Here is a 27500-nt window from a genome sequence, read left to right as displayed (position 1 = left end):
TCAAGAGCCGTGTTTTCATTTAAAAAACCCCGGAAATGTCAGGCTTCGTAATTGCTCTCACAAACACGGCCATGAGAACAGCCACGGGCTTAAAGTTACGCTCTGAGATATTTGTAGACTTCCATAGTCATACAGCGAGAGACGCTTCACACCTCCAACGCCGTGTCAGCTGACGAGAAGTCAGATCAACAGAGTGCCACAGGGAGTGCCACAGGGAGTGCCACAGGGAGTGTCACAGGGAGTGTCACAGGGAGTGCCACAGGGAGTGCCACAGGGAGTGTCACAGGGAGTGTCACAGGGAGTGTCACGTTGTGTTGCAGTGTGTTGTGTCGTAGTGTTGCGGTGTGTTGCGTTGTGTCGCGGTATGTTGTAATGTGTTGTGTTGCGGTGTGTTGTGTCGCGGTATGTTGTGTTGTGTTGTGTCGCGGTGTGTTGTGTTGTGTTGCGGTGTGTTGTGTCGCGGTATGTTGTAATGTGTTGTGTTGTTGTGTCGCGGTGTGTTGTGTTGTGTTGCGGTGTGTTGTGTCGCGGTATGTTGTAATGTGTTGTGTTGTTGTGTCGCGGTATGTTGTAATGTGTTGTGTCGCGGTGTGTTGTGTTGTGTCGCGGTATGTTGTAATGTGTTGCGTTGTTGTGTTGCGGTGTGTTGCGTTGTGTTGCGGTGTGTTGTGTTGTGTCGCAGTATGTTGTAGTGTGTTGTGTTGTGTTGCGTTGTGTCGCGGTATGTTGTAATACGTTGTGTTGCGTTGTGTTGTGTCGCAGTATGTTGTAGTGTGTTGCGTTGTTGTGTTGCGGTGTGTTGCGTTGTTGCGGTGTGTTGCGTTGCGTTGTGCTGTGTTGCGGTGTGTTGTGTTGCGGTGTGTTGCGTTGTGTTGCGGTGTGTTGCGTTGTGTTGCGTTGTGTTGCGGTGTGTTGCGTTGTTGCGGTGTGTTGCGTTGCGGTGTGCTGTGTTGCGGTGTGTTGCGGTGTGTTGTGTTGTGTTGTGTTGCGGTGTGTTGCGTTGTGTTGTGTTGCGGTGTGTTGCGTTGTGTTGTGTTGCGTTGTGTTGCGTTGTGTTGCGGTGTGTGGCTGCCATTCTGGAGTAGCTGAGCAGCTGGATTAGTTTGTGGATGAGAATAAATGAGCACCAGTGCGTCAGTGATGAATCTGAGCAGCTGCTCCTGACTGACTCCCGCACGTCTCTGTAGCGCGTTATATGTTTATGTAGCTGCCGTTAATAGCAGCATGTAAATGTACTAATTCACGACGCGAACATTAATAATGCACCGCTTTATTCTCTCCACTGAGTCACACTTAACCACAGGCTGTAAAAGGCCTTAGAGAGGCTTTTTTATTCTAACCCCGGTTTTACTGTGTGTGATTTCAGAGGTGTGTTTTAAGACGATTCCTCGTCACACTGTACGAGATCCTGATAAACTCTGTTGTGAATTCTATAACAGACTGTGAGAGCGTGTTCTCCATCTCACATTATACGCTGAAGATCCTCTAACGATAGACCTGCAGTTAATTAAAGAGCGTTACTGCGTACGACGCTGTTTACGTCATCAATCAGCGTGATCCTGAAATCAGCTCGAGCAGAAACACACACGTTCTTCACAGTGAGCTGGAGGTAATGAGGAGGTTTTTCTGTGCATTAGAGTTTCCTTTACGCTTCTCCATCGCCGCTACCGTATCTGTAGCTGCGCCGTGAGCTCGCCGTCCTCCTATTGGTGGATTTTAGACGAGCTTCGTAGCAGCGCTCACACTCTGAGACTTTAATCACAGATTTCTCACACACACACACACACACACACTCACACACACTTTGTCGTTGGTCGCAGTTGCATTAAATCAGTCACACTATGTGCTCTAACACCAACAACCTCAACTCATGACTAAAGAATTCTTTTATGAAGTGAGATTTTAGTCCGCGACTGCAGCAGCACAGAGCTGAAGATAACGTACCGTGGTTTCACCCTAGCACTGATCTGTAGGCTCTGTAGTGTGGGAACTGCACTGTAATGTAAATGAGGTGCTTTCTGTTGCTTAACCGGTGCATTGTTCTTCATTTCCTGTGTAGTATTTGTGATGCACTGATTCAGGATCAGGTGTCAGTCGGCTGTGCATACAGGAGCCCAGACTGCCTCGGCCATAATATTACACTGGTGGGGGAAGGGAACACACACACACACACACACACACACACAAAGAGATTTTATATTCTGTTATTTCCATCTGTTTTCGTCTGATTCTGCAGTTCTTTGTGCGAGTGTGTGTTTTTACTCGGCCTGCAGTAACCTGCTGTAGTGACTCACATGCATTTATTTTACACAAGCAGTGTTTACCCGATAGGAAAGGCGCGTCTGTGTGTGTGTGTGTGTGTGTGTGTGTGTGTGTGTGTGTGTTCAGGGAATGGCTGGTCTCCTTCTCTTGTTCCACTGGAGGTGGAGAGCCATCTAGTGTCAGATCCACACTGACCTCAGGCTGAGCGACGGCTGTCTGTGTGTCTGAACTCGTCTGTAGAGGAACCTTCTCTTCCTCTTCCTCTCACTCTGCCTTAAAATAATCCGGCCTCGCTTCACCCTCACCAAGCTCTCAGTTAACAAGCAGACCAAGTCTCCACAGACGCTCTGGGTTCATGTGTTTCCACAGCAACAGTGAAACTCCATGCTCGGTGTGCCCCCTACTGTCCACCTGCAGTATTACACACCCGACATGCTGTCAGTGCCGCAGGACGTCAAAAACAGCTGAATTATATTTTCCAAAAAATTCTCCACAAATATCATTAGCTCAGTTTAATCATAAGTAGGTTTTATCTTTTCTGATTCAGGTGTGAGTCTGTTCTTCATCCTGAGCTTTAACTTGCACTGCCCCTAGTGGCTGTTACATGTTACTGAATTCTTTTTATTTCATTTTATATATTAATTTGTTTTGTTTTTACATATTTGTTTTTCTTTTTCATGTCAGCTTTTGAGAATATAATTGCGGCCCATGGTTTAGTTAGTTAGTTAGTTAGTTATTCAGAGTAGTTATGCTTTATTTTTGCTTTATGCAGCTTGTTATTACTGAGAAGACGATTAGTTTTATATTTTGTGTGTGTTATTTTTAAACTAATTACTTATCCCTGTTGCTTTGAACAATAAAAAGGACAATGTATAAAATCAGGACAATGTATAACCTTTAAGTTGCTAAAGACAGACAGGCACAAGCTCAGTCAAACTGCACGATATATTGTAGAAAAACTTTCTGCAAACTGCATCACTTAAGTATTAAACTGAAACAACTGCTTTTTTTAATTCGTTAAATCTATTTCTAAATCTAATTCATTATCTATTGTTATCATTAAATCTTTAAATATAGCATTTGAAAACATTCAACACTACAAAATGTTAAATAGCTAATGAGACATAAAATTGCTGTGAGAACTTAATTTTCAAAAATTACAAAGTTTTAAATCTCAGTTTGTTTTTCAGTCTGATTGTGTCCAATCAGCAGTGTTCACTTTAACTCCGACTGTAAATGTGTGAAATTGCAGTAAAAACCTATTCGCTTTGTTTAATATAAAATATAAATGTTTGTATTTACGCTGAGTACTGAAATAAGTTTATACTGATCATTACACTTTCATGTGCCACGTTTTCTGGTTGCAGTTCCCGAAATGTCCAGATGGTGTTCCTAAAGTGTTAATGGTTCAGTTTATTCAGTGTATATATATTATAAATATATGTTTTTAACATACGCTTCAGTGCTTTGGTGTTGTGTGTGTGCAGGTTGATGTGGTGTGAGTGGATGGAGGTCTTCACTCACTCTTCTGACTGAATTGTTTCACTGAAGCTCGGCTGAAGCAGGAGGCAGTGTGTGTCGGCCTCGCTCCTGCTCTGGAACAAGTGTCTGCGATTAAACCTGCTTTACTCACCACAGAGCCACGATGATTAACTCGGAGTTCCCCGTTTTACAGTAAGTACAGCTCTACAGAGAGATCTGAAATGCAGAAGCAGCCGATGGAAGGCGTGTGCTCGATGTTGTATGTAGACTGATAGAGTGTGTGTGTGTGTGTGTGTGTGTGTTTATTGTGTGTTTATTGTGTGTTTATTGTGTGTTTATTGTGTGCAGGGACTCGTCTAATGAGTCTGGACAGGGAGACACGGTGAGTCTGAGTCTGAGTGTCAGTGAGCTGGAGGACACTGGAGAGGGAAAAGGGAAGAAGAAGAGAGGACGGCCAGGAAGACCCCCGGTATGACACGCACACGCGCACACGCACACACACACACACTGTATATTATAATAACACTACTCTTATTATCATCATTATAACTTTTATTGTTATTACTCTCAGTATCGTTACTACACTCTACTGTGTGCATGTCTTAGCATCATGTGTTGTATGTGACAGGAGAAGATTAAACCACGATTTTAGGTTTTTCTTCCATTTTTGATATCGGACAGTAAGAGGGAACTGAAGAAACACCGGACCACACGCGCCGTATTATTGGTCTGAGGAAATAATTTGAGACAATTGCTTTTATTCGTTGCTTAGGCTTATTTTGTATAGAGTTGGGAAAATCTTTCACTGAAATCATGTCTCAGTGTCACGCGTATGTAACGAACAGTGATCACTCACTTCATTTCTCACTGGTGTGAACGGAGGATTAGGCGTGTGTGTGTGTGTGCGTGGGTGTGTGTGTGGCGGCGCTGCAACATTAGTGTGAAGTAGGACGATAAATAATAATAATAATAATAATATAAATGAGTATTAAATCTTCCGTGCTCTGCTCTGTTGTCTGTCGTGCCCCGGGGTTCAGTTCATACGCAGGATGAGTGTGTACCGTGGAAAGGCCTGGCGCGTGAAACACGGTTATGTTTGTGTTCGTTCAGCAGGCAGCCAGTAAGAAAGCTCGTAAGTCTCCAGTAGACAAGGGGGGCAGGAGGCCGAATGGCATGGCGCAGCAGAACGGGGACGGAGGAGACCCCACTACACTGTTTGAGGTCGTCAAACTGGGCAAGAGCGCCATGCAGGTAACTCACACATCTGTTCCGTATGTACCGCAGACTTTATAAACATTACTGCACCTGTAACACTGACGCTGGACCGGCAGCGACGCACTCGATCATGTCCCGCTAACTTACTTTAAAAGATTTATGTGTAACACTGCTGTGATCGTTCCTCTAATGATGTCTCCTCTTCATGTGGTGATTTGCAGTCCGTTGTTGATGACTGGATCGAGTCGTACAAGCAGGACAGAGATATGGCTCTTCTGGATCTCATCAACTTCTTCATACAGTGCTCTGGCTGTAAAGGTAAAAAAAAAGGAAAAAAATGTTCTCACTGTGTTGGTGCGGATTAAAATTCTGCCATGCTGTCTCATCAGGAGAGAGGAATATGAGTGTAGTCAGTGCTCTCCGTGTTTACTGGATAAAGTTGTTTCTCAGACAGATGCTTCAGATGTTTCATTGACCCTGAAACCTCGTTAATGTCGTCCAGGTGTCTGCTGCGCTGATGTGCGAGTTCCTCGCTAGCTCAGCCACGTTTCAGAAGCGTTGTGCTACCCAGCGTTCTGCTCTGTACACTGAGTAAACAAGACGCACCCTGCTGAGAGCTGTGGTTTATCCTCTAATCTTTGACGTTGCTGTTTATTTAATTTCAGGTACTGTAAGAATCGAGATGTTTAGGAATATGCAGAATGCAGAAATCATCAGGAAGATGACAGAGGAGTTTGATGAGGTATGTTTTCCGCGAGTGTGCAGGGATAAATCCTTTTCCCGGGGTTTTTATAAGCTTCACACGCTGTTGCGTTTCAGGATAGCGGCGATTACCCGCTCACCATCGCCGGGCCTCAGTGGAAGAAGTTCCGCTATAACTTCTGTGAGTTCATCGGTGTTCTGATCCGGCAGTGTCAGTACAGCATCATCTATGACGAGTACATGATGGACACGGTCATCTCGCTCCTCACCGGCCTGTCCGACTCGCAGGTCCGAGCCTTCAGACACACCTCCACCCTCGCAGGTCAGTCATCTTCGACCTCTGACCTCTGACCTTCAGCTCAATGTGCACTCATACCACACACACACACACACACACACACACACACACACTTCCACCCTTTTCATGGGTGAATTTCATGCCGACTCCTGCTATGATTTTATGATGATGATGGTAATAATAATAATAATAATAATGATAATAATAATAATAATAATAATAATCCTGATTGAAAACCTGGATCTCTTCATGCTAGGTTGCAGTGTTTAAACTTTGTGTTTAATTAGGTTGCAGTGTTTAAACTTTGTGTTTAATTAGGTTGCAGTGTTTAAACTTTGTGTTTAATTAGGTTGCAGTGTTTAAACATGGCTGTTTGTGTTTAATGTAACTGTGTACCGTTGGTTTGTGTGCACGTGTGTAGGCGTCTAGTCCCACGTTCTCTGTTCTTTGGGTGTCCTCTGTTTGAGAAAAGCGTAAATTAAATTGATGAGTTTGCACAGCGCCATTCTCAACTCAAAGCTGCTATAAAAATGTGGAATATGAACAGTGCAAAACCACAAACATAATAAATGTCAAACCCCTAACTAGGTAAAAGTAGGACAGGGAGCCTTAAATTATCCAGAAGTTCAGCTCATGACTGTAATTCACCCTGTAGCAGAATTTAAGCAATAACCTCCTACTACGTCTCTTTCCCTATACAAATATCAGAACAATAAGACACAAAAATTTAACCAATTCTAATTAAAAACATTATATATTTATCCATAGAAACCATAGATTTGTAGATTAAAAAGTCTAAACCCTTTAATGTGTTAAGAGCCTGTGACGCATTGTGGCCCTTCCTCCTGTGAAGATTCGCTCTGTGGAGAGTCTTGTTGTGAAATCACCCGTAAGCGTAACGTCAGTAACCACCAAATCCCAGAAAATCATTACGCCATCAAAGGCATTCACACATCGCATTAATAACATTAAGACTAAAAAATAAACTTTAAGCTTTAAGAGATTTATAAAAGATTCTGACTGAAAATAGTGAAGATGGAACAGAAAGGTATTTAAAAAATGTCATTTTAAAACTGTGGATATTTAGATTTTTCTGAAATTTGTATTTTCAGTAGGAGACGCTCACACGGTTATAGCTCAGTATCGTTGTCGTTTAGCCCTAAACACTCTGTGATGTTATTCAGCGGCGCTTCTTTCACCCGCAGCGATGAAGCTGATGACGGCGCTGGTGAACGTGGCGCTGAACCTCAGCATCAACCAGGACAACACACAGAGACAGTACGAGGCCGAGAGGAACAAAGTCGCTGGGAAAAGAGCCACAGACAAGCTGGAGCTGCTGCTGGAGAAGAGGAAGGAGGTACAGGCATCATCTTCTTCATCATCATCATCATCTTCATCGTCATCTTTATAAATCTGTTTTATCAGAAAGTGTGTTTAACCCGTTTAAAACATCTTCCAGCTGCAAGAGAACCAGGATGAGATCGAGAACATGATGAACTCCATCTTCAAAGGAATTTTCGTCCATCGCTACAGGTGTGTGTTAGATTCAGAGATCGTATTTATTAATCATTATTTACTCCTGATTTTTAAATGTCATTGCAAAGGTTTCTCCCTTTTTTTTAATTAGAGATGCGATTGCTGAGATCAGAGCGATCTGCATTGAGGAGATCGGCGTGTGGATGAAGCTGTACAGCGACGCCTTTCTCAATGACAGCTATCTTAAGTATGTGGGCTGGACGCTACACGACCGGGTGAGTGAACATGAAGACTCACACTCAGATAAACATGAGGGTGGTGGTAACCCCTGAGGGAGGAGTGTGAGAGAGTGAGAGTGTGTAAAGCCTTTGCTCTTTTACAGCAAGGAGAAGTTCGACTCAAGTGTCTCAAAGCACTTCAGACGCTCTACACAAACCGCGGCCTTTTCCCCAAACTGGAGCTCTTCACTAACCGCTTTAAGGTCAGACTCGCGTCACCTTTACCTGCCTGTAACCGTCACACACAAACCCCCCACTTTCAGCATTTACACGGTTTTTATTTTTCTCTTCCCTTCAGGACCGTATTGTGTCCATGACTCTAGATAAAGAGTACGATGTAGCAGTGGAGGCGATTCGGCTCGTCACTCTGATCCTGCAGTGAGTTTCATTTATTTTATCTCTCACGCTCACTGATGATTGTTTGTGAAATAAATGCATTCATCGTTTTCGAGTCTGGACTGTAAAATATCGATTTGAATGCATGTTACGTTTAATTCGTATAGAACAGAAGACAAGCAGAAGAGTTCCTGCTCCGTGTCGCTCTCCTTAATGACTAATGCATTAAATCAGTAGTTTTTTATCTGTACACAGCTTTCCTCATTTCCACAGTTTAACTTTCCCTTTGAACCCAGCGCGCTCCATGATACAAATACACACATGCAGATTGTGTTGTAGTGTGTGTTTGTGTTGTGATACACACAGTAAATAGTCTTAGTCTTTCAGTTAAATTTTTATAAATTAGGAAGTTGTTTAATCAGGTAGTGATTTAGTTTGACCTCAGTGAGCCTAGCTGTTGTGTCTCACCGAGACGTGTGCGTGTGTGCGTGCGTGCGTGCGTGTGTGTGTGTGTGTGTGTGTTGCAGTGGCAGTGAGGACGCTCTCTCTAATGAAGACTGTGAGAATGTCTATCACCTGGTCTACTCCGCCCATCGGCCCGTAGCCGTGGCTGCAGGAGAATTCCTCCACAGGAAGTGAGTAAACATGTGGGATTATTTCTATTCTAGTTCTAGTTTTGCTTCGTACAGTGACATTAACGCAGGAACCACAGCCAGGTTAAGCAGCTGCGCAGTCAGTGATGGACGTTGTTTGTTGTTTACCTGCAGGCTGTTCAGTCGACACGACCCGCAGGCGGAGGAGGCTCTGGCTAAACGCCGCGGCAGGAACAGCCCTAATGGCAACCTCATCAGAATGCTGGTGCTCTTCTTCCTCGAGAGCGAGGTGAGAGACGTGACCTGCATTATGTCTCAAAATGGTCTCTAATCTTTCATTCAAAACACATTTACGCAACAGTTTCATCTCTGCATCGTGAGTTAATCACCACAAGAGACTAGCATACGTGTGCGTGTCAGTGTAGGGTTAAAGGTTTTCACACCATCACGCAGTCCCTGCTGAGTTTCGTATTAAAGTAGATAATATAAACATCTTTATATCTTACAAACACAGGACAGGAGGGAGAGGTGTTAATTAAACAGGAGTGCAGTTATACTGAATATCAGCACCTTCACTGTAGCTGCGCGAGCGTGGTGTTGCTTTTATACAACTGTTCTATAAACAAGAAATTAATATCGAGTAAGTGACATTTCAGGCACAATACGGCCAAATGTTCTGTTTGTACATTTGTACATTCCGGTTAAAGGAGCTTCCAGTAAAACTGGCGACCCTTCTTCCTTCTCATCTTCATCTGACGAGCTTCCTTATTTTAAGTCAGAGGTTCTATTCACAAAAACTATCGTTTGCCTTAACTCTGCTGAAGTAACCGTTTCGAGGCGATGTGGCGAGCGCAGACGAGCAGAGCGATGCGCGCAGACGAGCGGAGCGATGCGCACAGTGAAACGTCCTGTTTATTCTGAATAAAAAATAATGCAGGTGTATAGTAGATGTCACAATATATAGGCTAAAAGTGCCATTTATTCAGTTTACTTTTTCTTTTCAATGAGACATTTTTTGTGTGTGTGTGCGCGTGCGCGTGTGCGTGTGCGTGTGTGTGTGCGTGTGCGCGTGCGCGTGTGCGTGTGCGTGTGTGTGTGCGCGTGTGTGCGTGTGTGTGTTCAGCTTCATGAGCATGCAGCGTATCTGGTGGACAGTCTGTGGGACAGCTCTCAGGAGCTGCTGAAGGACTGGGATTGTATGATCGAGCTGCTGCTGGAGGAACCGGTACAGGGAGAGGAAGGTAACAGCACTGACTACACACACTCTCTCTCACACACACACACACACACACACACACACTCTCTCTCTCTCTCTCTCTCTGCTTTATCATCAGCTGGTGTGTTGCTGTGTTTATAATCTCGTGCTGTGTGGTTTCAGTGCTGGGAGACAGACATGAGAGCGCTCTGATTGAGTTAATGGTGTGCACCATCAGGCAGGCGGCCGAGGCTCACCCCCCTGTGGGCCGGGGAACGGGGAAGAGGGTACGCGCTCCTGCTGCGCCGTTCTAATGTGCTGAATTTGTGTTGCGTGGATTTTCGTGTGCCGTTAACGTGATGTGTTGCGCTGTGACTCCTCAGGTTCTCACTGCTAAAGAAAAGAAAACACAGATTGATGATAAGAACAAACTGACTGAGCACTTCATCATCGCACTGCCCATGCTGCTGTCAAAGGTGTGTTTCCGCATACTGGTGAAAAATAATGACCGCATACCTGTTCACAAACCTTCACCGTGTTTTTAGTACACAGTATGGCCGAAAGTATGTGCACCCCTGACCATCACACCCGTATGTGCTTCTTCCCCAAACTGTTCCCACAAAGTCAGAAGCACACAGGTGTATAGAGTGTCTTTTGCAGTCATACAATTACAGCAAATATTTTTATTGAATAACAAAATAGTATTTTAAATTAAAATAATATCTTGGATATAGACACACACCTGTTCACAGGTATGTACCCTGTTCCTGGTGTGTAGTTATTCTGAGTGTATGTACCGCATATATTTATTTCTTGTATACAATTTGTATATAATTCTCAAAATCATTTCTTAATTATCTTTATATTATTGAAACATGATCACTACTCTTATTATTTAAGTGCTAAGTGCATTAAGGTAATCATGTTTAGCTTTACCTGTGCTTATAGGATTCTGATACCAGGGTGCCAGTGTTTTTGAATGGCGTATCTATCCTAACTGTAAAGGTTGCAGGACGTTCCAGCTCTGTTCATGTAGGTTTCTTGTCTCTGGCTCTGTGCAGTATCAGGCGGACGCTGAGAAAGTGGCCAACCTCCTGCAGATCCCTCAGTATTTTGACCTGGAGGTGTACAGCTCCGGCCGAATGGAAAAGGTTTTGTATACGGTTTCATTTACAGAGTCTGTGCTGCATGGAGCAGAGGCTTCACTGCACGCTTTAAACCACACGCTATTCACTTCACATCCTGTTTGTGCTCTCGACAAAAAGCCGGCTGTTGTTTCGGCTGAGAGCTGAGAGCTGTGGCGTTCTGTCCTCACATCGCATCACCAGCGTCTTTATTTACTTACAGCAGGAGAGTTACTCCATGGCTTTAGTTTGCTCAGTTTCTTTAGAGTTCCAAGTATCCGCGCATTTCCGATTATAAAAATATTAATTAATTAATATTACTCAGCCTAGTAAAAACTGCTCTACCAGATTGTGCCTCGGCTGATGTGTGTAGTGCAGCGTGTCGTCGAATTCAGGGTGAGAAGCTCGCAATATATTACAGCATCGAGGTGCATCGCAGTGATGCGCGTTACTTTTAAACATCACTACATACCAGATGCTGATTTTAGTTTTTCAAGAGTAAACTGTCCAGAAAATATCCAGCACACAATGCGCTCCCACAATTCCACACTCAATCCCACAATGCACTGGGAAAAGCAAGTGTCAGGTCAATACAGGTTATGCTAATCAGCCTCACAACAACTTTAATGCAAATTGGTGTTTGAGAAACGGGGGTCATGTGACTTGTAAAGTGAATAACGTGTGGACTGATCGTCATCTGACTGTGTTTATGTCACACGAACATCTCACAGTGATGCACACCATTTAGTGAATCTCTAACACACTCAGATGTGGGGAAACACTTTGTGTTAAAATAAACCGTGTGTGTGTGTGTGTGTGTGTGTGTGTGTGTGTGTGTGTGTGTGTGTGTGTTGCTCAGCATCTAGACGCCCTGCTGAAGCAGATCAAGCTGGTGGTGGAGAAGCACACGGAGACGGAGGTTTTGGAGGCGTGCAGTAAGACGTACAGCATCCTGTGCAGTGAGGAGTACACCATCATGAACCGCGTGGACATCGCCCGCAGCCAGCTCATCGACGAGCTCTCCGACCGCTTCAACCACTCTGTGGAGGACCTTCTGCAGGAGGTGAGCTCACAGACACGCAGGGACGTTCCTCTACGCCGTCAGTGACAGGAACTCATTCCTGTGTATGAATAATTTAATTTATTTAATAATAAAATTGTGACGTTTCCTTCTTACTCCTGCATGAAACGTATTACAGATTATAAAAGAGCTCGGTTTGCACTGTTTATAGCTCCGCCCACACGGCCCTGTTCGGCTCGCTTAGTGTCCTGCTGAAAGGGGAACCAAATTCGGCACCGGTACCTGGTTACAGTACCGCTCACTCAGTGATGTAGATAAAAGATAGTGAGATTTGTTATATATGCTGTAGGTAGATTAGATAATCTAATAATTTGTAGTGAGTATACTGATTATTGCACACTGAAGTTAAAGTTTTCTGGTGTTTCCTCAGGGCGATGAAGCTGATGATGATGACATCTACAGTGTTCTCTCATCCCTGAAGAAACTCACTGCTTTCCATAAGTAAGACACGTGCGCTTTCTTTTAAAATGTTTTCCTCAATTTATTTATCTGTTTTATCTGTAAAACTGATTCAGCGTGCACTAATCCTCCTTTCATCACATCAGTGCTCACGACCTAACGAAATGGGACTTGTTTAAAAACTGCTACCGGTTGCTGAAGATGGGGATAGAGCAGGGCTCGATGCCAGAGCAGGTACGAGGCTGCGTGAGTGATCAGCTCGCAGGTTGTTCACGTGTTGACGTGTCAGTGCAGTGATGTAGCGTCTCTGTGTTCAGATTGCAGTGCAGGCTCTTCAGTGTTCTCATTACTCCATCCTGTGGCAGCTGGTGCGCATCACCGAGGGTTCTCCATCCAAGGTACACTGATCATTTCGAGTAGCTCTGATGTTACTGATGTGTTTAAGACAGGTACAGAAAACAAAGCTGTGTGTGTGTGTGTGTGTGTTCTCCTCTTTCTCAGGATGATCTTCTCGCTCTGAGAAGAGTGGTGAAGTCGTTCTTGGCCGTGTGTCAGCAGTGTCTGTCGAACGTGAACACTCCTGTTAAAGAACAGGTGAGAGCAGCTCAGGAGGTTAAACGTTTAACCACTTTATTCCACAGCGCTGTTGAATTCTGGACTGTGATTGGTCAGAAGCTGTTGATTAGTTTTCTATAACAGCAGCTCTGACAGTAGCGCAGCTGCAAATCACAGGTTTATATGAACGCACTCATTCTAATACGTTATCGTTTCTATAGCAACAGCTCATTCACAGGGCCTTGTTGTGTGTTCACAGGCGTTCATGCTGCTGTGTGACCTGCTGATGATCTTCAGTCACCAGCTGACCACAGGGAGCAGAGAGGCCCTGCAGCCGCTGGTGTTCAATCCTGACAACACGCTGCAGAGTGAGCTGCTCAGCTTCGTCCTCGATCACGTCTTTATCGACCAGGACGACGAGAACCAGAGCATGGGTGTGTGTCCTGTCCTCTTCTCCCTGTCCTCTTCTCCCTCTCCTCTTCTCCCTCTCCTCTTCTCCCTCTCCTCTTCTCCCTGTCCTCTTCTCCCTCTCCTCCTCTCCCTCTCCTCTTCTCTCTGTCCTCTTCTCCCTGTCCTCCTCTCCCTGTCCTCTTCTCCCTGTCCTCTTCTCCCTCTCCTCTTCTCCCTGTCCTCTTCTCTCTGTCCTCTTCTCCCTGTCCTCCTCTCCCTCTCCTCTTCTCTCTGTCCTCTTCTCTCTGTCCTCTTCTCCCTGTCCTCTTCTCCCTCTCCTCCTCTCCCTCTCCTCTTCTCCCTGTCCTCCTCTCCCTCTCCTCTTCTCTCTGTCCTCCTCTCCCTCTCCTCTTCTCTCTGTCCTCTTCTCCCTGTCCTCTTCTCCCTCTCCTCTTCTCCCTCTCCTCTTCTCCCTGTCCTCTCCCTCTCCTCTTCTCCCTCTCCTCCTCTCCCTCTCCTCCTCTCCCTGTCCTCTTCTCCCTGTCCTCCTCTCCCTCTCCTCTTCTCCCTCTCCTCTTCTTCCGCTCCTTCTCTCCCTGTCCTCTTCTCCCTGTCCTCCTCTCCCTCTCCTCCTCTCCCTCTCCTCTTCTCCCTGTCCTCTTCTCCCTGTCCTCTTCTCCCTCTCCTCCTCTCCCTCTCCTCTTCTCCCTGTCCTCTTCTCCCTCTCCTCTTCTCTCTGTCCTCTTCTCCCTCTCCTCTTCTCCCTCTCCTCTTCTCCCTGTCCTCTCCCTCTCCTCTTCTCCCTCTCCTCCTCTCCCTCTCCTCCTCTCCCTGTCCTCTTCTCCCTGTCCTCCTCTCCCTCTCCTCTTCTCCCTCTCCTCTTCTTCCGCTCCTTCTCTCTCTGTCCTCCTCTCCCTCTCCTCCTCTCCCTCTCCTCCTCTCCCTCTCCTCTTCTCCCTGTCCTCTTCTCCCTCTCCTCTTCTCCCTCTCCTCCTCTCTCTGTCCTCCTCTCCCTCTCCTCTTCTCCCTCTCCTCCTCTCCCTCTCCTCCTCTCCCTCTCCTCTTCTCCCTCTCCTCCTCTCCCTGTCCTCTTCTCCCTCTCCTCCTCTCCCTCTCCTCTTCTCCCTCTCCTCCTCTCTCTCTCCTCCTCTCTCTCTCCTCCTCTCCCTGTCCTCTTCTCTCTGTCCACTAGAATAGAATAAAACACTTGGGGACGTGCTGTTAGAGGAAAATTATCACACCACCCCGTCACTCAGTATTTTAAACACACACTCAGTGTTCATTACTTGCTTATCACACCCTTGAATTGTGTGTGTGTGTGTGTGTGTGTGTGTGTGTTAGAGGGTGATGAGGAAGATGAAGCAAATAAAATCGAGGCTTTACACAAGAGGAGGAATCTGCTGGCTGCTTTCAGTAAGCTCATCATTTACGACATCGTGGACATGCCCGCAGCAGCAGACATCTTTAAACACTATATGAAGGTACAGTACGTCACTCGTGGTATTGCTTTAAGACGTATTCTGGCTGCTGAGGTTATTTATGCATCCTGTTGACTTTTCTTCTTCAGTACTATAATGATTATGGTGACATCATCAAGGAGACCCTGAGTAAGACCAGACAGACGGATAAGATCCAGTGTGCCAAAACGCTCATACTCAGTTTGCAGCAGGTGAGTTATTAAAGTTTACTTTCGTTTACTTCTTTTTGGAAATGAGGCTTCTACTTGCACAGTTTTAAATGTTTAAAAGTTTTTTATGCATTTTCATTACTGAATCTCAGCGAGCGTAAATGTCATGGTACACGTGGTGTATTGTGAAAGTGTGAAGTGCCACAGTGTGATGTTTTTGCCCCGTCTCTCCCTGTCAGTGGGGTAACTCGCTAACCAACCCACAGCAGTGTACAAGCGCCTGTGTGTCTCTTGTGTCCTAATTACACTCTTTTTCTTTCTGTGCCTTCTCCCGCCTGCTCTCAGCTCTTTAATGAGCTCGTGCAGGATCAGGGGCCAAACCTGGACCGAACCTCTTCCCATGTGAGTGGCATTAAAGAGCTGGCTCGCCGCTTCGCTCTGACTTTCGGACTGGACCAAATCAAAACCAGAGAGGCCGTAGCGACTTTGCACAAGTGAGCTCTTCTGCATCATCACAACAATTTATTTTTAATTATTCCTCTATAGATCAAGCTTTTTTACAAAAAGCTGTGTGTTCTAAAGAGTGAGTCTGCGTGTGATGTTTTCAGAGATGGAATCGACTTTGCGTTCAAGTTTCCGAACCCTAAAGGAGCAGAGTATCCTCCTCCTAACCTGGCTTTCCTGGAAGTGTTGTGCGAGTTCTCCTCTAAACTCCTCCGTCAGGATAAAAAGACTGTGTAAGTCTGAACAGCAGTGATGAGAATATTGGTGCGTGTGTGTGCGTGTGTGCGTGTGTGTGCGCGTGCGTGTGTGTGCGCGTGCGTGTGTGTGCGCGTGCGTGTGTGTGCGCGTGCGTGTGCGTGCGTGTGTGTGTGTGTGTGCGTGCGTGTGCGTGCGTGTGTGCGTATACATGCTCTCACCGTCCTCTGGTGTGTCACAGCCACTCGTACCTGGAGAAGTTCATGACGGAGTACATGATGGAGCGGAGGGAGGACGTGTGGTTGCCGCTGATCGCCTACAGGAACTCTCTGCTAACGGGAGGCGATGAGGACCGCATGTCCGTGACGACGGGCAGCACGACGAGCCGAGCCAGCACCGTACGCAGCAAGAGGGGCCGACCGCCGCTACACAAGAAACGCACCGACGGTGAGGCGTGACTGCATACACGGCCTGTCCTAGTCCTTTAACTCATTAGAATATTAATGAGAATATTAATATTTATTAACATGCTCATGTTATATTCATGAACCTTTAACTGTTTAACTCTTTAAAGGTGCATTTGTAAGATTTGTCAGTTTATGTCTCTAATGTTTAAATAGATGGAGTTAAATAAGATTTGAATTTCATTTATTTATTTATTTATATTTTCCTACTTGAGCCCGCCCCTATTCCTGCCCATGTACACAAAGCTCCGCCCCCTAGAACCTAGCCTTAGCTTGCTAACCAGCATTAGCATTAGAAAGGACTACCATGATCACTTTCAAGCGCAATCAGCTGCTAGGAAGTTATTATAAACACTATAAACATGCAAAATAAACACTATAAACATGCAAAATTGGGCACGTGATTATTTATGAGGACGTTCACGAGCCTTTCAGACGCTTCAGCGCTTTATACAGACCTTCAGCTTCATCGCCTTCCCTGTAATAAACTGCTCCGTCTTAGAAAAACACCGCTAATGTTTATATTTATTATATATAATGTGTGTATGATTGTGTGTATGATTGTGTGTGTGTGTGTGTGTGTGTAGCAGCAGACGAGAGCGTGGACGGCTCCTGGGTGATGCGTAACGACACCATTCAGACTCCCGGAGGTCTGCAGACGCCGCAGCTCACCTCCACCGTGTTGAGGGAGAACCCACGCCAAGCAGCAGAGCACGTCCCTGACCAGGACTCGTCTGAGCCCGGCTCCGAACCCGACTACATTCACAAGTACACACCTGCTACACACACACACACACACACACACCTGCTACACACACACACACACACACACACACCTGCTACACACACACACACACACCTGCTACACACACACACACCTGCTACACACACACACACACACCTGCTACACACACACACCTGCTACACACACACACACCTGCTACACACACACACACACACCTGCTACACACACACACACACCTGCTACACACACACACACCTGCTACACACACACACACACACACACCTGCTACACACACACACACACACACACACACCTGCTACACACACACACACACCTGCTACACACACACACACACCTGCTACACACACACACACACACACAGACAAGTGAACCATAATCCTTTGATAATTAATCAATTGTTTGTGTCTGTCTGTGTGTGTGTGTGTGTGTCTGTGTGTGTGTCTGTGTGTGTGTCTGTGTGTGTGTCTGTGTGTGTGTGTCTGTGTGTGTGTCTGTGTCTCTGTGTGTCTGTGTGTGTGTCTGTGTCTGTGTGTGTGTGTGTGTGTGTGTCTCTGTGTGTGTGTGTGTGTCTGTGTGTGTGTGTCTGTGTGTGTGTCTGTGTGTGTGTCTGTGTCTGTGTGTGTGTCTGTGTCTGTGTGTGTGTCTCTGTGTGTGTCTCTGTGTGTGTGTGTGTGTGTGTGTGTGTGTGTGTGTGTCTGTGTCTGTGTCTGTGTCTGTGTGTGTGTGTGTGTCTCTGTGTGTGTGTCTCTGTGTGTGTGTCTCTGTGTGTGTGTGTGTGTGTGTCTGTGTCTGTGTCTGTGTGTGTGTGTGTGTCTCTGTGTGTGTGTCTCTGTGTGTGTGTGTGTGTGTGTCTGTGTGTGTGTGTCTGTGTGTGTCTGTGTGTGTGTCTGTGTGTGTGTCTGTGTCTGTGTCTGTGTGTGTGTGTGTGTGTGTGTGTGTGTGTCTGTGTGTGTCTGTGTGTGTGTGTGTGTGTGTGTGTGTGTGTGTGTGTCAGTCCACAGATGCAGATGTCATGGTTGGACCAGCAGAAGATGGAGGAGGTGAACAGGAAAGAGAGAGGAGGAATGAACTACATGAAGGCGCGGAGTGGAGGCGTACGGCAGCAAGTGTGAGTGCTGTTAGGGTTTCAGCTCAGACATTAGCGATTAGCGTTAATAGCGATTAGCATTGTTAGCGATTAGCATTGTTAGTGAGTAATGTTATTAGCGATTAGCGTTGTTAGCGATTAGCATTGTTAGTGAGTAATGTTATTAGCGATTAGCATTGTTAGTGAGTAATGTTATTAGCGATTAGCGTTGTTAGCGATTAGCATTGTTAGTGAGTAATGTTATTAGCGATTAGCATTGTTAGTGAGTAATGTTATTAGCGATTAGCGTTGTTAGCGATTAGCATTGTTAGTGAGTAATGTTATTAGCGATTAGCATTGTTAGTGAGTAATGTTATTAGCGATTAGCGTTGTTAGCGATTAGCATTGTTAGTGAGTAATGTTATTAGCGATTAGCATTGTTAGTGAGTAATGTTATTAGCGATTAGCGTTGTTAGTGAGTAATGTTATTAGCGATTAGCATTGTTAGTGAGTAATGTTATTAGTGATTAGTGTTGTTAGCGAGTAATGTTATTAGCGATTAGCGTTGTTAGTGAGTAATGTTATTAGCGATTAGCATTGTTAGTGAGTAATGTTATTAGCGATTAGCGTTGTTAGTGAGTAATGTTATTAGTGATTAGCGTTGTTAGCGAGTAATGTTATTAGCGATTAGCGTTGTTAGTGAGTAATGTTATTAGCGATTAGCGTTGTTAGCGATTAGCATTGTTAGTGAGTAATGTTATTAGCGATTAGCATTGTTAGTGAGTAATGTTATTAGCGATTAGCGTTGTTAGTGAGTAATGTTATTAGCGATTAGCGTTGTTAGTGAGTAATGTTATTAGCGATTAGCGTTGTTAGTGAGTAATGTTATTAGCGATTAGTGTTGTTAGCGAGTAATGTTATTAGCGATTAGCGTTGTTAGTGAGTAATGTTATTAGCGATTAGCATTGTTAGTGAGTAATGTTATTAGCGATTAGCGTTGTTAGTGAGTAATGTTATTAGCGATTAGCGTTGTTAGCGAGTAATGTTATTAGCGATTAGCGTTGTTAGTGAGTAATGTTATTAGCGATTAGCGTTGTTAGTGAGTAATGTTATTAGCGATTAGCGTTGTTAGTGAGTAATGTTATTAGCGATTAGCGTTGTTAGTGAGTAATGTTATTAGCGATTAGCGTTGTTAGTGAGTAATGTTATTAGCGATTAGCGTTGTTAGTGAGTAATGTTATTAGCGATTAGTGTTGTTAGCGAGTAATGTTATTAGCGATTAGCGTTGTTAGCGAGTAATGTTATTAGCGATTAGCGTTGTTAGTGAGTAATGTTATTAGCGATTAGCGTTGTTAGCGAGTAATGTTATTAGCGATTAGCGTTGTTAGCGAGTAATGTTATTAGCGATTAGCGTTGTTAGCGAGTAATGTTATTAGCGATTAGCGTTGTTAGCGAGTAATGTTATTAGCGATTAGCGTTGTTAGCGAGTAATGTTATTAGCGATTAGCGTTGTTAGCGAGTAATGTTATTAGCGATTAGCGTTGTTAGCGAGTAATGTTATTAGCGATTAGCGTTGTTAGTGAGTAATGTTATTAGCGATTAGCGTTGTTAGTGAGTAATGTTATTAGCGATTAGCGTTGTTAGCGAGTAATGTTATTAGCGATTAGCGTTGTTAGTGAGTAATGTTATTAGCGATTAGCGTTGTTAGCGAGTAATGTTATTAGCGATTAGCGTTGTTAGCGAGTAATGTTATTAGCGATTAGCGTTGTTAGTGAGTAATGTTATTAGCGATTAGCGTTGTTAGCGAGTAATGTTACACAGCGCAGCACAGACTCCTGCAGGTCTCAGTCTAACCCGCTCCGTGTCCTGAAGCGGATCTGGGCCCGGGTGTTCTCCTCACAGGCCCGGCTTTAAACCGTGAACTCTGCGCGTGCTTTGTTTCAGACGGGGCTTGATGGAGGACGACGCCGAGCCCATCTTCGAGGATGTGATGATGTCATCGCGTGGACAGTTGGAGGACATGAATGAGGAGTTTGAGGACACCATGGTGATAGATCTGGTGAGACATTCACTAAGACCTCATCAGTGGATCTGGGGTTATGAGCAGGTTTGGAAATCAGTTTCCTTTTTATGATTAACTTTATTAATATTTTCATCTCAGCCGCCATCGAGAAACAGACGCGAGCGAGCCGAACTCAGACCGGACTTTTTTGACTCTACGGCAATTATAGAAGACGATTCGGTGAGTAATATTATAATAAATTAGAACATTAGTGCCAGGAGGAAATGCAGCTTAAAGATGAAGAGAGTTTAACAGCATAACATCTGTATTTAATAATAATTAAATAATGGACTTTACTGACACAAGAAGATAATGTCTTTCCCTCGGTGTGATTCCGCAGGTGCACCGTGGCGACTCGTGCTGTACTTAGCGGTAAATGTTATATTGTTATATTTTATGCGTTCACAGGGATTTGGTATGCAGATGTTTTGAAGCAGATGTGTAACTTCGGTGGAGAATCACAACCAGCGACGCTGTTCTTCAGTCAAGCGAAGCCAACGTGTTTTAAAAATCACAAGTTCAACAATATTTTCAAGCAAAAAAGACTGACATGCTTTTCTCTGATCCACTCACAGATGATCGTACTGAGTGTCAGTGAAAAGCGCTGTGTCAATGTCCATCTTCTCTGTTTTTGATAAACGTAGAACATCAATTTTTTTGTCCCCGTAAAATTTTTGTTTTTAAATCAAGCCCTTTGTGTATTTTAACACAGTTTAGATGAGACTGTGTGAATCGGTCGTGTACATACTGTATGTTTGTGTATGATCAGTGTTCTCATGTGGAACTCTACACACACACACACACACACACACACACACACACACACACACGCACACAGAGGAGTGTGGAATGTTCCAGATCCAGACTGCAGTGTTTACACTCTAACTGCTCCAGTTTCCTTCACGCAGGATCTAAACGACTCGCCACTTTACATTTTTAGTACATTTCATTTCTCTCTGTGAAGGATTCAGATTTAATGAGAGACTTTCTGTGAGTCACGTCCCCGCTGTAGCACATTTACACGGTGCTGTGTGTCTGCATTATGGACTGGGACGCGACGTCTCGGGTGTGAAAGTGCATCACGCTTCATTTGGACTCGATGTCGTGTCACTACAGAGTCAGACGCCTGGTTAGGACGGTGCCTATAGATCACACTACTGTTTTACACGTCTCACACACACACACACGTCACACATTCATTCCACATTTTTATCTTTAAATAAAGGTATTTAAAAGTATTTTCATTTCAGTAAATTTGCCACAAAATCTAAGTGTTTGTTTTTTGCCTCCATATTTTGTTGTATGTCCCCAGACTTTAAGCGTAAATTCACATCCAGGTCAGAATCTAATGTACGCTGTTTTTAATTTAGTTCCAAACTGAGATCATGTTCAGTGAAATGTAGAAACTGTGCATTAAAATTAAAATTCAGTCGGTTTTTACTTGTTCAGGGTTGAAACCCGGTTCGTATTTTCAGGACGTTGTTCTCCTGACACCCTGCTTGGAGTATCGGTCAAATAGATTTTATGTAGAAATCTACATTTTGTTTCAGTGTTGTTCAGTACAAACAAAATACATTTTAATAAAATGGATTATTCATAAACACTCTGCTCCTCTGTGGGGTTTAATCTGCTGTGTAAAGAAGAGAGAGAGAGAGCAGTGTGTGTGTGTGTGTGTGTGTGAGAGAGAGAGAGAGAGAGAGACAGCAGTGTGTGTGTGTGAGAGAGAGAGAGAGAGAGAGACAGCAGTGTGTGTGTGAGAGAGAGAGACAGCAGTGTGTGTGTGTGTGTGTGTGAGAGAGAGAGACAGCAGTGTGTGTGAGAGAGAGAGAGAGACAGCAGTGTGTGTGTGTGAGAGAGAGAGAGAGAGAGAGACAGCAGTGTGTGTGTGTGAGAGAGAGAGACAGCAGTGTGTGTGTGTGTGAGAGAGAGAGAGACAGCAGTGTGTGTGTGTGTGAGAGAGAGAGAGAGAGACAGCTGTGTGTGTGTGTGTGTGAGAGAGAGAGACAGCAGTGTGTGTGTGTGTGTGAGAGAGAGAGAGACAGCAGTGTGTGTGTGTGTGTGAGAGAGAGAGACAGCAGTGTGTGTGTGAGAGAGAGAGAGAGAGAGCTGTGTGTGTGTGAGAGAGAGAGACAGCAGTGTGTGTGTGTGTGAGAGAGAGAGACAGCAGTGTGTGTGTGTGTGTGTGAGAGAGAGAGAGAGAGACAGCAGTGTGTGTGTGTGTGAGAGAGAGAGAGACAGCAGTGTGTGTGTGTGAGAGAGAGACAGCAGTGTGTGTGAGAGAGAGAGAGAGAGACAGCAGTGTGTGTGTGAGAGAGAGTGAGAGAGAGAGAGACAGCAGTGTGTGTGTGTGAGAGAGAGAGAGAGAGACAGCAGTGTGTGTGTGTGTGTGTGTGTGTGTGTGTGTGTGTGTGTGTGTGTGAGAGAGAGAGAGCTGTGTGAGTGTGTGTGTGTGTGAGAGAGAGAGAGAGAGAGAGAGCAGTGTGGTGTGTGTGTGTGTGAGAGAGAGACAGCAGTGTGTGTGTGTGTGTGTGTGTGTGTGTGAGAGAGAGACAGCAGTGTGTGTGTGTGTGTGTGTGAGAGAGAGAGACAGCAGTGTGTGTGTGTGTGAGAGAGAGAGAGACAGCAGTGTGTGTGTGTGTGTGTGTGTGTGTGTGTGTGTGAGAGAGAGAGAGAGCAGTGTGAGAGAGAGACAGCAGTGTGTGTGTGTGTGTGTGTGTGTGAGAGAGAGAGAGAGAGCTGTGTGTGTGTGTGTGTGTGTGTGAGAGAGAGAGACAGCAGTGTGTGTGTGTGTGTGTGTGTGAGAGAGAGAGAGACAGCAGTGTGTGTGTGTGTGTGTGTGAGAGAGAGAGAGACAGCAGTGTGTGTGTGTGTGTGTGTGAGAGAGAGAGACAGCAGTGTGTGTGTGTGTGTGAGAGAGAGAGACAGCAGTGTGTGTGTGTGTGTGTGTGTGTGTGTGTGTGTGAGAGAGAGAGAGAGCTGTGTGTGTGTGTGTGTGAGAGAGAGAGCAGTGTGTGTGTGTGTGTGTGTGTGTGAGAGAGAGAGAGAGAGCTGTGTGTGTGTGTGTGTGAGAGAGAGAGAGAGCTGTGTGTGTGTGAGAGAGAGAGAGCAGTGTGTGTGTGTGTGTGTGTGTGTGAGAGAGAGAGCTGTGTGTGTGTGTGTGTGTGTGTGTGTGAGAGAGAGAGAGAGAGCTGTGTGTGTGTGAGAGAGAGAGACAGCAGTGTGTGTGTGTGTGAGAGAGAGAGAGAGAGCTGTGTGTGTGTGAGAGAGAGAGAGAGAGAGACAGCAGTGTGTGTGTGTGTGAGAGAGAGAGAGAGACAGCAGTGTGTGTGTGTGTGTGAGAGAGAGAGAGACAGCAGTGTGTGTGTGTGTGAGAGAGAGAGAGAGAGAGCTGTGTGTGTGAGAGAGAGAGAGAGACAGCAGTGTGTGTGTGTGTGTGTGAGAGAGAGAGAGAGAGAGAGACAGCAGTGTGTGTGTGTGAGAGAGAGAGAGAGAGAGAGCTGTGTGTGTGAGAGAGAGAGAGAGACAGCAGTGTGTGTGTGTGTGTGTGAGAGAGAGAGAGACAGCAGTGTGTGTGTGAGAGAGAGAGAGCTGTGTGTGTGTGTGTGTGAGAGAGAGAGAGCTGTGTGTGTGTGTGTGTGTGTGAGAGAGAGACAGCAGTGTGTGTGTGTGTGTGTGTGTGTGTGAGAGAGAGAGAGACAGCAGTGTGTGTGTGTGAGAGAGAGAGAGAGAGCTGTGTGTGTGTGAGAGAGAGAGAGACAGCAGTGTGTGTGTGTGTGAGAGAGAGAGAGACAGCAGTGTGTGTGTGAGAGAGAGAGAGAGAGAGACAGCAGTGTGTGTGAGAGAGAGAGAGAGAGAGAGAGACAGCAGTGTGTGTGTGTGTGTGTGAGAGAGAGAGAGACAGCAGTGTGTGTGTGTGTGTGTGTGTGTGTGAGAGAGAGAGAGAGAGACAGCAGTGTGTGTGTGTGTGTGTGTGTGAGAGAGAGAGAGAGAGAGAGAGAGAGAGAGAGACAGCAGTGTGTGTGTGTGTGTGTGTGAGAGAGAGAGAGAGCTGTGTGAGTGTGTGTGTGTGTGAGAGAGAGAGAGAGAGCAGTGTGGTGTGTGTGTGAGAGAGAGAGACAGCAGTGTGTGTGTGTGTGAGAGAGAGACAGCAGTGTGTGTGTGTGTGTGTGTGAGAGAGAGAGACAGCAGTGTGTGTGTGTGTGTGTGTGTGTGAGAGAGAGAGACAGCAGTGTGTGTGTGTGAGAGAGAGAGAGAGACAGCAGTGTGTGTGTGTGTGTGTGTGTGTGTGTGTGTGTGTGTGTGTGTGTGTGTGAGAGAGAGAGCTGTGTGTGTGTGTGTGTGTGAGAGAGAGAGCTGTGTGTGTGTGTGAGAGAGAGAGCTGTGTGTGTGTGTGTGTGTGAGAGAGCGAGCTGTGTGTGTGAGAGAGAGAGAGCTGTGTGTGTGTGTGTGTGTGAGAGAGAGAGAGCTGTGTGTGTGTGTGTGTGAGAGAGAGCTGTGTGTGTGAGAGAGAGAGAGCTGTGTGTGTGTGTGTGTGTGTGTGTGTGAGAGAGAGAGAGAGCTGTGTGTGTGTGTGTGTGTGTGAGAGAGAGAGAGCTGTGTGTGTGTGTGTGTGTGTGTGTGTGTGTGTGTGTGTGTGAGAGAGAGAGAGCTGTGTGTGTGTGTGTGTGAGAGAGAGAGAGCTGTGTGTGTGTGTGTGTGTGTGTGTGTGTGTGTGTGTGTGTGAGAGAGAGAGAGAGAGAGAGACAGCAGTGTGTGTGTGTGTGTGAGAGAGAGAGAGAGAGAGAGCTGTGTGTGTGTGTGTGTGAGAGAGAGAGAGAGAGAGAGACAGCAGTGTGTGTGTGTGTGTGTGAGAGAGAGAGAGAGAGACAGCAGTGTGTGTGTGTGTGTGAGAGAGAGAGAGACAGCAGTGTGTGTGTGTGTGTGAGAGAGAGAGAGACAGCAGTGTGTGTGTGTGTGAGAGAGAGAGAGAGAGACAGCAGTGTGTGTGTGTGTGTGTGTGAGAGAGAGAGACAGCAGTGTGTGTGTGTGTGTGTGTGTGAGAGAGAGAGACAGCAGTGTGTGTGTGTGAGAGAGAGAGAGAGAGAGAGAGAGACAGCAGTGTGTGTGTGTGAGAGAGAGAGAGAGACAGCAGTGTGTGTGTGTGTGAGAGAGAGAGAGACAGCAGTGTGTGTGTGTGTGTGTGTGTGAGAGAGAGAGAGAGCTGTGTGTGTGTGTGTGAGAGAGAGAGAGAGCTGTGTGAGTGTGTGTGTGAGAGAGAGAGAGAGAGCTGTGTGAGTGTGTGTGTGTGTGTGAGAGAGAGAGAGAGCAGTGTGGTGTGTGTGTGTGTGTGTGAGAGAGAGAGAGAGAGCAGTGTGTGTGTGTGTGTGTGTGTGAGAGAGAGAGAGAGCTGTGTGTGTGTGTGTGTGAGAGAGAGAGAGAGAGCAGTGTGTGTGTGTGTGTGTGTGTGTGTGTGTGTGTGAGAGAGAGAGACAGCAGTGTGTGTGTGTGTGTGTGTGTGAGAGAGAGAGAGAGCTGTGTGTGTGTGTGTGAGAGAGAGAGAGAGAGAGCAGTGTGTGTGTGTGTGTGTGTGTGTGTGTGTGAGAGAGAGAGACAGCAGTGTGTGTGTGTGTGTGTGTGTGAGAGAGAGAGAGAGAGCTGTGTGTGTGTGTGTGAGAGAGAGAGAGAGAGAGCAGTGTGTGTGTGTGTGTGTGTGTGTGTGTGAGAGAGAGACAGCAGTGTGTGTGTGTGTGTGTGTGTGTGTGAGAGAGAGAGACAGCAGTGTGTGTGTGTGTGTGTGTGTGTGTGTGAGAGAGAGAGAGAGCTGTGTGTGTGTGTGTGTGAGAGAGAGAGAGAGACAGCAGTGTGTGTGTGTGTGTGTGTGAGAGAGAGAGAGAGAGCTGTGTGTGTGTGTGTGAGAGAGAGAGAGAGAGAGCAGTGTGTGTGTGTGTGTGTGTGTGTGAGAGAGAGAGAGACAGCAGTGTGTGTGTGTGTGTGTGTGTGAGAGAGAGAGACAGCAGTGTGTGTGTGTGTGTGTGTGTGTGAGAGAGAGAGAGAGAGAGCTGTGTGTGTGTGTGTGTGTGAGAGAGAGAGAGAGAGCTGTGTGTGTGTGTGTGAGAGAGAGAGAGACAGCAGTGTGTGTGTGTGTGTGTGTGTGTGAGAGAGAGAGAGAGAGAGACAGCAGTGTGTGTGTGTGTGTGTGTGTGTGTGTGTGAGAGAGAGAGAGAGAGACAGCAGTGTGTGTGTGTGTGTGTGTGTGTGTGTGTGTGTGTGTGTGTGTGAGAGAGAGAGAGCTGTGTGTGTGTGTGTGTGTGTGTGAGAGAGAGACAGCAGTGTGTGTGTGTGTGTGTGAGAGAGAGAGAGAGACAGCAGTGTGTGTGTGTGTGAGAGAGAGAGAGACAGCAGTGTGTGTGTGTGTGTGTGTGTGTGTGTGAGAGAGAGAGAGAGAGCTGTGTGTGTGTGAGAGAGAGAGAGAGCTGTGTGTGTGTGTGTGTGTGTGAGAGAGAGACAGCAGTGTGTGTGTGTGTGTGTGTGAGAGAGAGAGAGAGAGAGACAGCAGTGTGTGTGTGTGTGAGAGAGAGAGAGAGAGACAGCAGTGTGTGTGTGTGTGTGAGAGAGAGAGAGACAGCAGTGTGTGTGTGTGTGTGAGAGAGAGAGAGACAGCAGTGTGTGTGTGTGTGAGAGAGAGAGAGAGAGACAGCAGTGTGTGTGTGTGTGTGTGTGAGAGAGAGAGACAGCAGTGTGTGTGTGTGTGTGTGTGTGAGAGAGAGAGAGAGAGAGAGAGACAGCAGTGTGTGTGTGTGAGAGAGAGAGAGAGAGAGAGAGAGACAGCAGTGTGTGTGTGTGTGAGAGAGAGAGAGACAGCAGTGTGTGTGTGTGTGTGAGAGAGAGAGACAGCAGTGTGTGTGTGTGTGTGTGTGTGAGAGAGAGAGAGAGCTGTGTGTGTGTGTGAGAGAGAGAGAGAGCTGTGTGAGTGTGTGTGTGAGAGAGAGAGAGAGAGCTGTGTGAGTGTGTGTGTGTGTGTGAGAGAGAGAGAGAGCAGTGTGGTGTGTGTGTGTGTGTGTGAGAGAGAGAGAGAGAGCAGTGTGTGTGTGTGTGTGTGTGTGAGAGAGAGAGAGAGCTGTGTGTGTGTGTGTGAGAGAGAGAGAGAGAGAGCAGTGTGTGTGTGTGTGTGTGTGTGTGTGTGTGTGAGAGAGAGAGACAGCAGTGTGTGTGTGTGTGTGTGTGTGTGAGAGAGAGAGAGAGCTGTGTGTGTGTGTGTGAGAGAGAGAGAGAGAGAGCAGTGTGTGTGTGTGTGTGTGTGTGTGTGAGAGAGAGAGACAGCAGTGTGTGTGTGTGTGTGTGTGTGAGAGAGAGAGAGAGAGCTGTGTGTGTGTGTGTGAGAGAGAGAGAGAGAGAGCAGTGTGTGTGTGTGTGTGTGTGTGTGTGTGAGAGAGAGACAGCTGTGTGTGTGT

The 27500-nt window shown here is 46.0% G+C and overlaps 1 protein-coding gene across 4 annotated transcripts in view; it reads left to right on the top strand.

The window, feature by feature from the left end:
* stag1b (stromal antigen 1b) overlaps positions 1-21673 on the top strand; it is a 26134-nt gene extending 4461 nt beyond the window's left edge. The window contains exons 2-34 of one of the 4 annotated variants that reach the window (XM_034298046.2): positions 3750-3936; positions 4093-4213; positions 4858-4995; positions 5181-5277; positions 5625-5701; positions 5779-5983; positions 7165-7316; positions 7419-7492; positions 7587-7710; positions 7818-7916; positions 8012-8091; positions 8577-8684; positions 8817-8931; positions 9766-9883; positions 10021-10124; positions 10221-10313; positions 10899-10988; positions 11821-12024; positions 12413-12483; positions 12588-12675; positions 12759-12839; positions 12943-13035; positions 13256-13430; positions 14728-14867; positions 14954-15055; positions 15359-15507; positions 15622-15750; positions 15954-16159; positions 16767-16944; positions 17937-18050; positions 19953-20067; positions 20170-20250; positions 20479-21673. In XM_034298046.2, coding sequence (XP_034153937.1) covers positions 3908-3936; positions 4093-4213; positions 4858-4995; positions 5181-5277; positions 5625-5701; positions 5779-5983; positions 7165-7316; positions 7419-7492; positions 7587-7710; positions 7818-7916; positions 8012-8091; positions 8577-8684; positions 8817-8931; positions 9766-9883; positions 10021-10124; positions 10221-10313; positions 10899-10988; positions 11821-12024; positions 12413-12483; positions 12588-12675; positions 12759-12839; positions 12943-13035; positions 13256-13430; positions 14728-14867; positions 14954-15055; positions 15359-15507; positions 15622-15750; positions 15954-16159; positions 16767-16944; positions 17937-18050; positions 19953-20067; positions 20170-20250; positions 20479-20502 — 3774 coding nt within the window. In that variant the 5' untranslated portion in view covers positions 3750-3907 and the 3' untranslated portion in view covers positions 20503-21673. Of the gene's footprint in view, positions 1-3749; positions 3937-4092; positions 4214-4854; positions 4996-5180; positions 5278-5624; positions 5702-5778; positions 5984-7164; positions 7317-7418; positions 7493-7586; positions 7711-7817; positions 7917-8011; positions 8092-8576; positions 8685-8816; positions 8932-9765; positions 9884-10020; positions 10125-10220; positions 10314-10898; positions 10989-11820; positions 12025-12412; positions 12484-12587; positions 12676-12758; positions 12840-12942; positions 13036-13255; positions 13431-14727; positions 14868-14953; positions 15056-15358; positions 15508-15621; positions 15751-15953; positions 16160-16763; positions 16945-17936; positions 18051-19952; positions 20068-20169; positions 20251-20478 lie in introns of all 4 variants that reach the window. The other 3 variants (XM_034298045.2, XM_034298044.2, XM_034298043.2) reach the window with 3 other exon arrangements.
* Positions 21674-27500: the final 5827 nt, after the last annotated feature.

The sequence above is a fragment of the Pangasianodon hypophthalmus genome, chromosome 22 (assembly GCF_027358585.1).
Source record: "Pangasianodon hypophthalmus isolate fPanHyp1 chromosome 22, fPanHyp1.pri, whole genome shotgun sequence".
Taxonomy (NCBI): Eukaryota; Metazoa; Chordata; class Actinopteri; order Siluriformes; family Pangasiidae; genus Pangasianodon; species Pangasianodon hypophthalmus.
The sequence above is the reverse complement of the archived record's forward strand: the minus strand, read 5'-3'. Positions and strand labels throughout refer to the sequence as shown.